The sequence below is a fragment of the Tenrec ecaudatus genome, chromosome 12 (assembly GCF_050624435.1).
Source record: "Tenrec ecaudatus isolate mTenEca1 chromosome 12, mTenEca1.hap1, whole genome shotgun sequence".
NCBI classification, from domain to species: Eukaryota; Metazoa; Chordata; class Mammalia; order Afrosoricida; family Tenrecidae; genus Tenrec; species Tenrec ecaudatus.
Genome location: NC_134541.1, coordinates 25,787,153 through 25,803,479, shown reverse-complemented (window position 1 = coordinate 25,803,479; position 16,327 = coordinate 25,787,153). Strand labels below are relative to the sequence as shown.

The following is a 16,327-nucleotide window of genomic DNA, read 5'->3' as shown; positions in this document are numbered from 1 at the left end:
GATAGAGCGTGGGGAGGCCTGGCACACATTACGGGGTTGGCCACGTGGAAGGCTGAGCGTGGGAACACAGCAGCCACTCGTGGGAGAAGGACGTGGCCGTCTGCTCCCATACAGAGATAAAAGCCTTGAAGCAGTTCGACCGGCCTAGTGGCACTACGGAAACCAAAATGATAGGACAGTCTGCATTGGGGCAGGTGTACAGTCTGGGAGACCTTATGGGGCAACTCTACTCGTCTGCGAGGGTGACTCTGAGTTAAGAGTCAGCTCAGCAGCCACAGGCGCGGTTGGGGGTCTTACAGGACTATTGTGTTGGTTGCCTGCCAGGCCTGTGGCTTTTCTGCCGTGCTCTCAGCTGACACGAGGAAACCAGCAACAGTGGAGACTCTTCCATTTCCGAGAAACCAGGGCTCAGAAAGGGAACAGGACACTGGCCTAGGGTCAATGGCCGACCTATGACTCCATCACAAGGGCAATGACACCCGGAAAGGGCTAAGGAGGCTGGACGACTTGGTTTTCCTCGCCATGCTTGCCTTCTGGAGACTTGTGGAGCCTCAAGGATACAGCTTTTGGTTCAAGAGGAGAGGTTACAGCAGGTACAGGGAGGGGCGCTGGATCCCACCCACCTGGACCATCTTCTGATTGAAGTTGTCGGCCTCCTCCTTCCGCAGCTGCCGCTCCTGAGAGAGCTGCTCTTGAAGGCCCCGGAGACTGTCGTGGGCCTCAGCCAGCACCAGCTGCAGCTCTTTGATCTAGAGGGGGTGGGAGACAGAGGAGGAAGGCAGGAGTTGTGGACGGAGAGTGAGAGCGGTAGGGAAGACAGGTCAGTGGGCAAAACCTCAGTGTCCCAGCGAGTCAACGCCCTTCAGGTACGATTCAGGCACAGTCACCGTCACCATGACGTCACGTCATGATGAGTGAGCGCAGCAACGGAAATCATCTTAACCCGGTAACTCCACACTGAAATTCATTTGAGGGGAAAAAAACTATCGTGAAATGTAAGTTGGACTGATAACGGGGTTCACCACCTCATTATTTATACACAAAAAATTAGTAATAACTTAGATAATAAATTATAAAGAGCAGTAGGTCTAGCCAGATGTTTTCTTAAAAAACATTCAACTATACACTTGAAAATGGTGTCTTTTACTGAATGCATAAGGTTAAATTTCAATGAAAAGTAGAAGACATGGAATACTTCTGAAAGTTATATCCCCTATCACAATAATTGTGTGAAAAGTATGCCTTAGTGGAAAAATGTACAAAGGACCAGAGCTTCAGTCACGGATGATGAAGAGAAACAGAAACACACCTGAATTTTAGAACTTTAGGTGGGGTGGAGTGATAATGGAAGGCTCTATGCACAGGCGCCGAGAGCCCTTTCAGGAGCTGCTAAGAGGGAAGAGATTACCACCAGCGCTGTGGAGAGCCACCCGTCCTGAGCCGCAGAGCTGGCCACCAGCTTTGAGGCAGGCACAGCTGTTAGCCTCTGCTGGATAAGAGATTCGGTTGCTATGCAACACAGACAGTCTGTGTTTTCTAAGGAGATGGCATTTCTAGCAGGGCACCCTACCTGTAACTGTTCCCAACCTGGTTGTCATTCGCATTCACCTAATGTTTTACACATTTGGGTCTGTTCTGGTTTTGCTTTGTCAGCCACGACTGAACAGGGAAGACCCTGTTGAAAAGCCCTGTAAAGGACACACCACAAACACACACGCACGCACATACACACGCACACACACACGAAATATAAGCAGTAGTTGACTTAGGTGAGGACCCCATGGATCTGGATGTCCTTCTGTTTACCTTTATGCTCAGGGGTTTTGTTGTACTGATTTGTTATTTATAATGGCTCTGAAATAGAACCATAAGAAAAAAGACAGTAATTCTCTTCAGGTTTGGGGGGGGGAGGGGATGATCTTTGAGAGCATCTGTCGCTAAACCAGGCAATACCAATCTCTTCTGCTACAAGTCAAGGTAGAAACTAGGAGGGTAGAGAGGGGGCTTTCTGCTCTATGGATCTGGGTGCTGTTTACCTAGACTGTACAGTTTGCGAACATATTTTCTCCACTGAAATGTGTCCTCAAAATATGAGCACTGTGCGCACGCTAGACTTCCATTTTTTAAAATGCACCGTTTGTCTAGTACCAGAGGAAAAGAGCGGTGCTGTCTGAGGAGGCAGGAAAAAATAAAGGAAATTCAACCCAGCTCCTTTACAAAGGCATGGCAAGATGTCCCCTCAGGAAAGAAAATAAATGCTTGCTGTCATGAGGGGCCTGAGTCAATTCCAACTCACAGTGCCCTCGAGACTGAGCAGAGATGCCCCACAGGGTTCTTTAGGCTGCTGTCTTCATGAGAGCAGGGCACCAGGTCTTCCGCAGAGCCCCCTCCCCCCAGGGGATGGGGGGGGGGGTTCACATTGAGCATTTAACAATCATGCCACTGGTGGTCCTGAATACTTGTTATGATGTGATAGATTATCTGGCGATTTGACTTGAGATACGAGGGGGGCTTCAGGAAATGTGTCCCAAAATGGAATGAAAATATGCAAAGTTTTGACTACCCTCCTACATATATCTTATCTTAAAAAGCTTAAAGAGCGTGGTGCCCCAATAGAATGGACTGGAAAACACTCCTAAGGGCCAACAAACGATCCTTAAACTAACTACAAAAAGAAAAAAAAGCTTAAAGATCCTTGCAGGGCCTAAGTAGTAGCTCCTATCTCTTACCTCCTACACACAGAAACCAAACCAACCCACTGCCACGAAGCCAGTTCCGACTCATGGGGACCCTGAATTTGTAAACTTCATCTTTAGAGAAGCAGACAAATTCATCTGGAGTGGCTGGTGGATTTGAACCACTGACCCTGTGGTTACTGGCCCAACACTTCATCCATAACACCAACCAGGCTCATGAAGCCTAACACAACGCCCAGCAACTTGTCGAGTGTCCATTAAAGTATCCAATAAAGGATGGATGAATGAAACAATCACTGCAGGAAGGCATGAAATTCTTTTCTCTACAGATGAGCTCGCCTATTTCTTTTTCTGAGAATGTGAGAACTAAGTATCTTAGGAATTTTTAAACCCTTCTGCCCCCTCCACCTCTTTCTCTGAGCTGCTGGGAACCTCCGACCTCCTCACGCAGACGGTTTGCTCCATCCTCTCTAAGGGAACTGTGAGCCCTGCACAGTTGCTGGCTGGCCTTAAGGGGGATGCTCAGAAGACAAGGATGCTCATTTGGGGCCCGTGCAGGGTTCTCCAGGGTTCAGCAGCCTCAGGAGGCGAGCCTTTAGCAGGCTTTTTGTATGAAGAACTGAGGAAGGCTTGGTAAGCTGGGAGGAGCTCAGAACCACTAGGAGGCCCTGAAGGCCTGCGAGTTACAACGATTCCACCCCCATCAACCACCCTAACCCTGTGCATCACGGATGGAGAAGCCGTGTGGGGAGAGCAGCACCGAGCTCCAGGTCTCTCGCCACACTGGTAAGACCCAAACTTGCACTCAGGTTCCCTGAGGCCGGGTGGCACGTTGTCAGCATCACCCTCACCTTCAATGAGCCTGGGCCAGCCCTTCAAGCTAAAACTTGTCTATTGAAGTCTTTCAATGACTCTAGGGAGAATTTCATTTTACAGGTGAGAAAACTGAGGTTTAGGGAGGTGAAGTGAATCATCTAAGGCAGTGGTTCTCAACCTGTGGATCACAACCCCTTTGGGGGTCGAACGGCCCTTTCACAGGGGTCGCCCAATTCATAACAGTAGCAAAATGATAGTGATGAAGAAGAAATGAAAATAAATTTATGGTTGGGAGTAATCACCACCTGAGGAACTGTATGAAAGGGTCATGGCATTAGGAAGGTTGAGAACCACTGATCTAAAGTTTCAGAGCTGGTAAATTTATACAAATTTAAATCCAGGCAAGCCTGACTGTTTAGAGTACTATCTTTTGCTATGTAAATCCATTAAATAACAAATTATAAAATTCCCAGTGGCATTTGAGTATAGAAAAAATACTCAACTTCTTCAGGTGAGTCTGCAAATTTCGTTTGGTCGGGCCATGATAAAGGCCTAAACTTCTTGGTTTCCCTTTAGCCCTGGCTACCAGGAAACTTGGCACCAAATAAAAAAATAAACCTCACTGCCATCTAGTTAGTGCCGAATCACAGCAAACACTCCCCCTGCCCCAACCCCCGTGGGTTTCTGAGACTATAACTGTTTACAGAAGTAGAAAGTCTCAGCTTTTTCCTGAAGAGTGGTTGGTGGTTTTGAACTGCTGACCTGTGGATCACAGTCAAATGTGTAACTACCACACCACCAGAGCTCTCTGGCACCAAACAGAACTCTCAAAATCCCTATCATCACCAGCCGAAATTCTCTACTGGCGAACTGCACTCGCTTTGGGGAGGCACCAGCCAGCCCCCTATGCAGCTCCCTGCTTGCTTCGGTCTGGACCTACCTCGGAGGCGTAGGAATCATTGTCCTCAGCTCGGTAAGGCCTGAAGCTCCTGGGGTCAGGCTTGGAGTCCAAGTCGCCAGTGCGGAAGGCCTCTCGGATTCTGGGCTCCCATTCCGGCAAGTCCCTGAAGTCAGATGGCTGAACCCAAAGGCACAAGCAGAAGAGACCAAGGTAACCAGGGGGAGGGGTCCAAAGGATGCCAGCAGCGTGCCCCCAGAGCAGACCTCTGTGGGTCCCACAAGAGGCTCTGACCATGCGCGTGAGGGCTGGGACCCCGGATGGGGTCATGGCAGCCACTCAGCGAATGCTCGGACGCCTGTGCAAACGGTGAGTGCAGACACGGATTTCATAAATCTCTGTCTTGGGCACAAACTTCCTCGGCCAGTTTTCACTGCCCTGTTGTGTGTGTGGCCCCATCGCACTCCTCCTTCAAGAAGAAGGAAAAGGAGGACCCAGGATAGGAGAATCTGCTGGGTTAGAAAAGATCAAGCCGATCACCAGGGCAGGAGCTGGGATGCCTGCTTCCTGTGAGCATGGTGTCTTTGCATGGGCTGTTCCCACTGCTGGCAACCCTTCTCCCCTGCTGATCCATCCCTCTGCTCTCAGCCTAGATCAGGAGGCCCTCCCTGACCCTGGGGGGGGGGGGTGTCCAGGGCATGTGCCTTTGTTCATACAACCATCTTTCAGCTCGCTTACCCCAGTTTGCAATTCCAGCATTCAGTGGCATGGCAGTCTGAATAATGTCTATCTCCCCACTCAACAGTAAGGGCTGGGAAGACAGGAATCCTGTCTGGTTTTGCCTACCATGGTACCGCCCGCGCCATGTAAGCACAGCATAATCAACAAAGGAGCAAGTAGACACTTTGATACGGGAAAGGTGTGATAACAGTAGGTATAACGCAAAGCAATTTGCGGGGGGGGGGGGAGAGACAACAAATACATGAGCATTTATGTCTGATTACTACTGATTGATTTCACGGCTAGCCTGCTCTTTATCTGTGCCACCCAAAGCGAAGTTCCCGGATCGCGTGGCTACCGAGAGCTGGAACCAAGGCGACTGCGACTGGGAACCCGCTTTCCCGCTGCACTTTCTTGCTATGAATGTCAGTAGCCACACGTGCTGCCCCAAGGCTGTTAATAGTGGCACTTCCAGGGAATAGGGAGCCCTGGTGGCACAGCAGTTAAAGTGCTCGGCTGCTAAACAGAAGGTCAGCAGTTTGAACCCACCAGCCACTCTGCGAGCAAAAGATGCGGCCGTCTGCTTCTGCGATGATTTACAGCTCTGGCGGCCCTGTGGGCCGTTGGGCTCTGGAAGAGCATCCTAGAAGGTGCCTCAGAGTCGGAATTAACTCCACGGGCCCGGAGCTCTAGGAAATCGGACTTTCTTCTGTTTGCCTCAGGCACAACTGAAATTCTTTGAATGTTTTTATACATTAATTTTGTAATAATGTGAGGGGGCTTCAAAAACTTTGTGGGAAATTCCATGATCTTTTTTTTCTTTAATTGTATGCTGTGACTTGGGTGAAGGTTCATAGAGCAGGCCATCACACACACACATTGTGCTCCGTGCCAGTGACTACAGCCTCACACTAACCCCATTCTCCCACTTCTCAGCACTTCCTGTTCCCAGGATCTCTGAACTCCATTTTTCGAAGCTCCCTCTGATTTGCCATTTTGAGTTTTCTAAGTCATATTTGGCAGTCATCGAGGCTGGTGGTTCACTGCCTCCAGAAACCTAAGTTTCTTGCCTTTTCATAAAGCTGAACCACAACTTAAAAAAACAGAACAAAAACGAACCACCTGGTTTTAAAACACAACATTCATCTTAAAAGGTCAGAAAAGAAGAAAAAGCAACCTAGGCAATAAAAGACAGGGCCTCAGAATCAACCCCAAGGCCTCTCTTTAGAGAGTGCTGGAGTGAGTTGGGGAACAGTCCTTCCACGAGGTCATAAGCAGTAATGTGGATAAACTAGCTACTGTGACATGTCCCAGCCACCGAACCGAACAGAAAGAAGTTTGTGCTGTATGAGCCATGTTATACCAAGTTGGACATGAAGAGATAAATAAAAGAGAACAAAGGGGGGTGATGACCAAGCAAAGTGCCTGACTAGAAGGGGCTGTCAAGGGGACTCCTGGGGTCCCCTTCTCCTTCTTGTTCTGGATGATACCTACATGAGCGCCTTCACCTTGGGAAGACTCACTGTGACGGGACCCTTCCGGGTACCGACGATCAGGTTATTTAACTGAGAGCAGCTGGGCCACTAGCAGGAGGACAACTTACCTGGAAGTCGGAGCCGAGGTCTTTGGCCAGAAGTATCTCCTTGGAGGGACCCTGGGAGCCCAAGGCCGCCATCGAGAAGGGCTCAGGCTGCTCTTTCAGGGAGCCGCCTAGCACCGCGTCCGCCTTGCGCGTGAAGGCATTGAGCTCCTGCTGGAGCATGCTCAGCCGCACCAAGATGGCGTGGATGAGCTTGGCGTCCCTGGGGCCCTCGCTGTTGTCGGGGGCTTCATGCAGCCGAAAGTCAGCACACTCGTTGTCCAGGCACAGCCGGAGGCCAGCCGAGAAGCCATTGGCATCCGCCACCAGGACGTCAATGGCCTTGCTGACCAGGGCAGCTTGCTCTCTGAGTCCCGGCAGCACTTCGGCCTCCCGGGCTCTGCAGAGCCGGGCCACGTGGGGCTCGTGCGCCTCCCCCAGGGGGGCGGGCACACACTGGGCAGAGTCCCCCGCCTCGGCGTCCGTCTCCAGCATGGGCAGCGTGCTCTGGCAGGAGGCGAGGTCGCAGCGCTGGAGGTTGGACAGGAGCACACGGTTCTCGTACTGCAGCTTCTTGACCTTGCCACTAAGCTCCCCGATCTGCAGCTTGGCGGCGGCCAGCTCCTCCTGCGAGGGCTCGCTGAGCACCGAGCAGCTGTCCTCCGACAGCGTCACGTCCAGCTCGTGCTCGGCGCGGTACTTGGCCAGCTCGGTCAGCAGCAGCTTGTTCTGGTCCTCCAGCTCGGCCGAGGAGCGCCGCAGCAGCTCCGCCTCCTCCTCCACGAACTGCAGGTGTCTCCGCAGCTCGGCCAGGCTCTCCCCGCACTCGCCCGTGCCCAGCGCGGAGAAGGCCAGGCGTGTCTCTGGGCCCCCGCAGCCGCTGCCCGGATCCTTCATGTCGTCCATCTCGGCCCGCAGCCCCCGGTTCTCCACCTCCAGCTCCACGATGCGGCGGCTCAGCAGGTTGGCCTCCTCCTCCACCAGCTTCAGGTGCACCTTCAGCTCGGTCTCACGGGAGTGGGGGGCATCAGCCAGCTCCTCGGCGGACAGCGCACTGTCCAGGTCCCCGTAGAGCGAGCGGTACTTGAGCAGCTCCTCCTTCATGCCGTCGTTCTCCTTGGCGAGCTTGGTGAGCTTCTTGCACATGAGGGCCGACTCCTCTTTCGCAAAATGCAGCTGGCACTTCAGGTCTGCGCTGTCCTCCTGGGGCCCGGTGGAGACAGGGGCAGACAGGACCCGGTGAGGTGTGTTGGAAAGCTCAGGACTAGTCAGACTAGAGGCTGGGGACACAGGGGTGAATGAGACACCCTCCCAACACCACCATCACCACCACCACCACCAAGGTGCTAAGGATCTACAGGGGAAGCAGAGAGTGGGAAATAGAAATTGTAGCAAGGACAGAGCCCCACATAGAGTAGAGGGGACGGGGCAATCCAGAAGGGCTTCCTGGAGCAGGTGACATCCTGCCAGGTTGAAGGGAAACTGCCGTTACTGGCATTACGACTGCAGCTTCCTCATCTGTAAAATGAGCATTAATACGCCCTCAGAATGTTGTGCAGAAGATGAAAAAGCAGAGCCTCGGGGATCTGCCCCAAGGTCTACCTTTATAGGTACTGTGCGGAGAGCTCCTGACATCCTGACACTGAAGGTGAGGTGTCTGCTGTCCTATCAGCGCCAGAAGAAGCTAACAGAGCTCCGTGCCTGGGTTGTGCAGCTACACACAACACACACATCTAGTGCTGACAACATGCCCACAAGATCAGAATCAGGGCCTCTTTTGAAACGGGAGGAAATTTCTGGGCAGAAAGGTGGGCGGCTTGTCCCAATCACATGACAACCAAATGGCAGAGTCAGTATTCAAAGGCAGCTCTCCTCTGGACATAGCCAGTGGGCTGTTCTAGGGGAGCAGTGTGGGCTCGGGCTGGTTCCGGGAAGCAACGAGGCGAGTGTGACAAGGAGAGACAGGTAGAAGCTGGAGCAAAGGGTACCCCGGAGACTCACTGGGCCACTTAGAGGTAGACCGTAAGCCTTCAGACAAAAACATGCCTAAGGAGGAAGCCATGGAAGCTGCAGGGGGTGCTCGGAAGTACCTGTACCGAAGGCTTCTTGTCTGTCTTCCCCAGGGAGCGGGTTCCTCTTTTCTTCAAGGAATGCTGGTGGGAGATTTAAAAGAAAAAACAATCAAGAACTGAAAGTTTACAAGGGCCACACCATCTGAAGACCAGTTAAGAGTTCCAAGGGTGACCCTGTGGCCCCGCTCCCCGGTCTGTCAGCCGTGCCCTGACCTTGACCAGCACCAACTGCTGGGGGGAGGGGGGCAGCCCTCAAGACCACCCAGTGGGACGCAACTGAGGGAAAGGCCAGAGCACTTAGGACAGCGGGTCTCAACCTGTGGGTCATGACCCCTTTGGGGGTCGAACCACCCTTTCACAGGGGTCACCTAAGACCATCGGAAAACACAAATATTTCACAATATATAATTACACATTGCTTTGTGATTAATCACTATGCTTTCATTATGTTGAATTATGTTCAATTGGTAACAATGAAAATACATCCTGCCTATCAGACATTTACATGACGATTCATAACAGTAGCAAAATGGCAGCGATGAAGTAGCAATGAAGTTTATTGCATGGTCGGGGGTCACCACAACAGGAGGAACTATGAAAGGGTCGCGGCATTAGGAAGGTTGAGAACTACCGACTCATGGAGACAATTCTAAACATTTTGCCCAGTGCCCACTTGTGTGCACACACACAACTGGGTTTCTGTTTGCTGTCTATCTTTCATTCATCTGTCACCCATTCATCAAATGTCTCCTGAGCGCCTCATAACATGTGCCAGGCATAGGTAGAAGAGCACAGGTGGGAATAAGCCATCCCCCCACAGCAGATACCTGGGTGCCTACCTGGGCACTCATTCCCCTGGCTAAGACCTCCCAGCTAAGCCTCTCCTCCTGGCGATGGCCCTTGGCTGAGGAAAGCCCGTTTGTCTAAGGTCATGTGCCCTCCTTGGATGTAGCTCACATGTAATTAAGGGTCAACACCACCTGCTTGAATTCAGGGCAGCATTAAAGGGCCATCGCTCCTGGGACTGACTAAGGCCGTGGGAGCTACTGCACGGCTGCTCCCTTGGCCTCATTCCCTGCTGGGGCTACTTCCCAGGAGACAAGCCTCTTCTCCCACAAGCCCCTGCATGCAAATCATCTCCGATTGTCTCCCAGGAAACCCTGTCCTGGTAAAAGTGCCATTCGGTGGGAACCATAATTCAGAATGAACACCCATAAGCAAAATGAATGAGTTGCCACAAATAAAAATTACACAGGAGGCTTAGGAAGGATCGTGAGGGACTGATCATAAATCAATGAACTATAAACATTTCTATGCAGATTAAAGCAAAATAAGGCTATAATGATAATCATGACTAAAATATCCAGAAGCAATACGGGGGGGGGGGGGGAGGAATTCCATATATTCAATGACAGAAGTAATTTCCCATATAAACACACACACAGAGAAAAGTAAAAAAGATAAAAAGTAAACTAGGGGAAATTTTTTTTTGTATTTGAAAATTTTTAATAGTGGCAGATAGGTTAATACCCTAAACATGTAAAACCAAACTGAACTCACTGCCATCGAGTTGATGCTGACTCGCAGGGACCTGTGGGTTTCCAATACTGTAAGTTTTTGCCCGTTTTTCCTCCTGCTGACCGTGTAAAGGGCATCAGAAAATAGACTAGAAAGGCCAGCAAACTTACAGAAAAGTAGGGCAGAGGTCAGAAAACGTTCACAAAACAAGGAAATGCAAACGGCTCGTCATCATCTGAAGACGTTCAACCACACACAGACTCGACCTGCACACGGAGAGACACTGCTCACCTCTCAGACTGCCACAGTTCCCAACATCCGCCAGCGTACTGTCTTGGTGAGGCTATGGGACACAGGGACACTTCGATTTTGCTGGTAGAAAGTGGAGTGTGGCAACGCATAGCAAAAATCATACATGCACGTACCCTTAGACTCAGCAATCTCACTCCTAGGAATCTCTCCCAAAGAAACCACGGCAAGAACACAGACAACTGCGTGAGTGCGTGCATGCGTGTGTGTGTGTGCATGTGTGTGTGGTGAGTCACTGCGGCGCCACGGGCAGTCAGCGGAGGGCTGGAAACAACCCAGGAGCCCACCAGCAGGGCCCTGGTGGAAAAACCCACAACCACGCACTCACACGGCGCAGAGTACTCTGCAGCAAAGAGAGTAACAGAGAAGGGAAATGACAGTTCTCAACCTGTGGGTCGCGACCCCTTTGGGGGAAGGGGGCTCCAAACGAACCTTTCACAGGGGTCGCCCCGATTCATCACAGTAGCAAAATGACAGTGATGAAGTAGACAAAAATAATTTGTGCTTGGGGGGTCCCACCACATGAGGAAGGTTGAGGACGACTGCTCTGTGGTATTACTACTATGGAGAGCCCCCAGGAGAGATGAAATAGATCAAGAAGGCAAGTAAGGGGACACGTGCATCTACTATTTATCTCCGTGGGGAGTGTGTGACACACATTTACGCCTGGAGGTGCACTAAGCTAAAGACTCTGATGGGGAAACACCTGGCGGTCCTCTTCCTCAGGGATTCCAGCAAGGGCACCCGGCGGGCCAGTTCCACTCTGTCACACGTGGCTGATACGAATCCTGTGACTCCCAATGGACAGGACGTCTCCAAACAAAGACGTGGGAGAACGGAGGACATGGGTCAGAGGGAAGAGGTACGTGAATTAGACCTCTTGGACCAAACCTTCTTCTATCTGTTTGATTCAAAAAGTCATATATGATTATTTCATAAGATCGTAGAAAGGTTGTAAAAATTAATTCCTCCAAATTGAAAATCAAATGAGACAAATGGCCCATGACATAACCACACTGAGAGGAATGATTTCATGGGACTTTATAACCACTGATTTAACTATAAGTGCCCCATGGGGTAGACCCTGGAGACAAAAAGACTAGCAACTTACTGTAACCCATTCTCAGGAAAAGCATGGAAGACAGACTACAGGTGTTTTTACTCTGAGACTGTTGTGTGAGGAATGAGATAAGTCAAGTGGATCATGCTGACAGTGGGAGTCTTCTGGAAAGAAGAATGTCCCACCCACTGCCATGTTCCTGTTCCCACTGCTCCAGCGAGGTTGTGAGCTTGGCTTTGGAGTCCACACGTACCGCTACTCTAGACGTTGCCTGACCTTCCCAGGGGGCTCCACCGCGCCCCCTGACCCCCCCAGCAGCCACAGTTCACACACACACACTACCCAAGGTCCTGCACTCACACTCTCCCACCCCCACACACACACAACACGGCCTTGATTACATTAAAAAATAATTTTATTTGGGGCTCATACAACTCTTATCACAATCCATACATACAGCTTTGATTACATTTTTAAAAGAATCCTTATCTTCTAGATATAAGCAAAAGTGCTTACTGCTTTAAGGATATGCCCAGCCTTTACTTTTAAATAATTGAGGGGCAAGGATGGATTTGTGGGGAAAAGGTGAAACAAGATTGACCCAGAGTACATAATTATTGAAACGGAAATGGTGGGCACATGGAAGTTTGCTATGTTATCAAGGGGTGTTGGACCACCGAGTGGATGAAGAGAACTAATGTCATCGGCCCTTTCCAATTCTGAGTCTGGTCGTGGGATTTCACATTATTAGCTGGGGAGTATTGACATTATGAAAATCGGCAGACACTACAAAAAAAAAACAACCCCAAAACAGAGGGCTATTTTCACCCAAGGAACTAGCTGTTGAAAATTTACCTGCATATTACTGTGATTCCCTATACTTTTGTGCATTAAATCTTTTGCATGATAAAATATTCTTAATGAAATTACAAGAACTAGGTCTACACGCAGCCACTTTCACAGAGACAGGGCTCCCCACCCTAACACATGGGTGTTATCCAAATGCCAGAAGCTTTGAGGGCACCCAGACACTCATTATCCCAATCTATGAAACCAACTGAATGTGTGAAATTCCACTGCTTCACAATTCTCATTTGCCTCCCCAAATCTAAGGAGTCTATAACAAACTCATGAAAAAATTTAAAAACTAACGAACTAACCAGGCAATGAAATTTTCCAAGAACCGTACTGCAGTGTCTCACATGAGGGGTGTGGTGGTACATGAAACCACACATATGTGGCTGTTGACTTTCCAAGCACAGCTTTGAATATGCTTCCCAAGTGATTTGAATACACACCCTTCCACCCTTTCCACTTCTCTCACCCTCATCCCTGAGGGTTAGAACCTTTCATCTAATTCACGGTCCACCTGCACCCACTTCCCTCCCTTCTGACTGGAGCACATAGGCAGGGTCTCGCTCAAGGCCCCCTGGCAAACCCATGGCTCACTCCGGGTCCGTCCTTGGCACAGTGCTTACCCAGTTACGGAAACTTGGTGGGACAAATTGTGTGTCTTCTGATGCGGGATGGAGGGGAGCTAGCACAATAATTCTCAACCTGGGTGGACATCAAAGTTACCTGGGAAACTGGACAAAAAAAATCCTGATGCCCAAGGACTCACCCTCAGAGATTCCTTCATCCGAGATTCTGATAGAATTATTATGGGGCAGGTTCCAGGTGAGACAGGAACTGAACCCCAATCTCCTGCTATTGTTACAGCCAACTTCCTGCAGCTGCCTCAAGTCTAGGCAAGAACAAAGTCAGAGGGCTAATGCTAACTTCAAAGAGTAACTTCAGGGTTCTGTTGCTGTGAACTGCTTGTTTGTTGACACCCCTTCCTGCCACATGCTGGAACCAGCCAATCCTAACCCTGCACATCTCCTCCACCCCTCCTGAAACGCACCAAGGGTCCCACCCCTATGTAGGTAGGGTCCTCCCTGCGCTCAGTCTTTGGAAAGGAATCCACTGAGCCACATGCCTGCACAACAATAAAGTTCCTTTGTTACAACAGCTAGGCATTGTCTGCTCCTTCAAAGCGGCTCCGGTAACACCGCATTATGTCTTTTAAACTAGCTCCTCAGTGAGTCAGTGCCTAAAACAAAGGCAATACTGACAACCCAGGATGCATCCTAAGCCTGAAGAGTCGAAATGGCATCTTGAGTACCCTCCATGGCTTTCTGACCACCAGTCTGCCAAGCGGCAGGAAGGTCCAGTCCCAAGGAAACAGGAAAAAACAGCAGTCCTGAGCCATCTCCTTGGTCAGCCAAAAGGGAGGGAGGAGCAGCTTAGGATGAAAGAGGAATACACACACTGAAAACACAGGAACCTAAACAAGGGGTCGGTAAAGAGCAGCACACACAAAGGATCAGCATAGACATGAAGACCTTCCCTCCCAGACCCAGAGATGCAAACAGAGTCATCTCTGGCCTCCCCGGTTCTGGCCAGAGGATCAGCACAAGACTCCTCCTGCCCTGCCAGTCTCTATCCAAGCCTCCCACAAAGGTCTTGTCAACAGTTACAGTGTATCGTTATCGCATCTGTTCTAAGAACCAAATCACTACCAACGCTTCATTAAAAGAATACACGGTATACGGCTTCTCGGATTAGGTCGGACCTGTCCTTGATGGTGTGGCAGCCATTTTCCATTTCTCTTCTCTTTGCTGCATATGCTGAATCAAATTCTGTTTTTCCTTACTATTATACTCTCGTTAAGATTCCCCCCTAGGACACCAGGTGATTCTAATGTGCCTCTCAAAGTCTACCAAATCCTAAAGAGAGCTTTTGAAATCCAAATGAAATAGGAAGAAGGGCGACTGTACTTGACAAGGGTTGACTTGAGTCTTTCCAAAGGGAATAAGAGTGGAGGGAGGGTGTCAAAAAATCTTCCCCAAAGAGTCCAGGTAAATATCTACACACACGGGTCCTGGTAGAAAGGTTCAAAAGGCGATCCCCAAATTACGACCTGCTGTATGGAAGGGTGAGATGGGGATGGGCCACCTCACTGGGAGAACCCCTTTGTCTTAGTTGTCTAGTGCTGCCAGACCAGAAATATTGCAATTAGATGGTTCTAATAAATAGAACTTTATATTCTCCCACAGTTCAGGGGGTAGATACCCTCGAAATCCATAAGCAGGCCAGCTCTAAGGGAAGTACTTTCTCCTTTCAACATCTGTGGGGCCTGCACCCTTTGGCGATCTACAGGGGTCTCGGCAGGGATACTCCTCCTGAGGCGGGGAAGGTCTCCGCACAAGGCCCCTGGATTCAGAGGATGGGCTCTGCTCCCTGGACTTTCTTGGTGGTAGTCAGGTCCCCCTTTCTCTGCTCGCTTCTCTTTTAACTCCTATAAAATAAGAATTGATGCAGGTCACACCCCAGAGAAACTCCCCTTTCACGAGATCAGGGAATGTGACCTGAGAGTACCTTCTCTCATCCCCCCCTACAAGTGAACACACTATCAGAGATCATGCATCCTACTGTTCCCTAGGGGTGACTGCATCACTACATAACCATCAACCCACTGAGAAGCATGGCCCAGTGCAACTGATGCACTTTTTTTGACCATTCAATGTATTAAGCATCTAAGTCAATCTAATAAAGCATGCTATTCTTCCTTTCATGAAATCCTCCATGAAAGAAGCCAATAGATTAGGTGACCAGCTCCTTCCTTCAAGCACTGCAGCTCATGAAGCGAAGGCTCCCCTGAGGAAAGAAGTGGGGTAACAGCAAAAGGGGTTAGCAGTCTCAGAGGTGTTGAAGGTCCTGAAAGGTCTCGAAGAAAGACCACAGAGAAAGGCGCAGCCGGCTTAACCTTGTGATGACCCTGCAGAAAAGGTTAATGAACCAAGGAAGCACCAGTGACCAATGAATCCATACACATGGCATCAAATACACAAGCATGCAGGACCAAGGAGCTGACCGACAGTAACCTGTACGCTAAGAACCAAAAGATGCAGAGTGGTAGAATGCTGTGTTTTAGGATTCAGTCCAGATGTGATTTTTTTCCCCCCGCCAAACCAACCTAATTGAAACCATATGTTTTTTTTCTTGAAAAGGTCTATATAATTATTTTCTAGAAAGTATAGGTTGTCTATACTACTGTTGTTATATAAAGAACACAGAGCCTCTGCGGTTTTAAAGACAACTGAAATGAAATTGTTTCACCATCTGGAAAAAAGAGAAAAGGGTCCCAGGCATCATACGTAGACAGATGAGACAGGGTGACGCGGCTGACGCCATCCCAAAGGACTGTGGGAGGATGAGATTTACTGTTGGGGCTAGGTATCTAAAATAGTTAATTTAAGGCAGGGGTGTCAAACTGGGGGCCCGCAGGACACATGCGGTCCCTGGGGTAATTTTTTGTGGCCTGTGATGCTCTGGAATAAAATGAAATTAGAAAAAAATTGTTATGAAGAAAAAATAGCACTTTGGGGAGCTCATGCCAATACCGCACACACAATTCCCTCGTTAACCCTTTAACTACTGAAAGCGAGTCTACAGGTGGCCCAGGGTCTTTCCCAGGGGCCTGTGGACGTGTATAAACGTGCTGACTCAGTTCCGGCAACATTTGGAAGCAATATGTCGGCCACTCTCAGTGTCACGTAATGTAAACAGATCCCGATAGCGAAAAGGTTAAAAAAAGCACTCTGGGTTGTATTGTTA

At 49.8% G+C, this 16,327-nt stretch overlaps 1 protein-coding gene across 1 annotated transcript in view; it reads right to left on the bottom strand.

The window, feature by feature from the left end:
• Positions 1 to 16,327, bottom strand: part of MTCL2 (microtubule crosslinking factor 2) — a 93,602-nt gene that overhangs the window by 24,251 nt on the left and 53,024 nt on the right. The window contains exons 4-7 of the mRNA XM_075528799.1: positions 8,800 to 8,862; positions 6,734 to 7,912; positions 4,453 to 4,590; positions 624 to 749 (exon numbers count right to left, since the gene is read on the bottom strand). Of these exons, the coding sequence (XP_075384914.1) occupies positions 624 to 749; positions 4,453 to 4,590; positions 6,734 to 7,912; positions 8,800 to 8,862 (1,506 nt within the window). The remainder of the gene's footprint in view (positions 1 to 623; positions 750 to 4,452; positions 4,591 to 6,733; positions 7,913 to 8,799; positions 8,863 to 16,327) is intronic.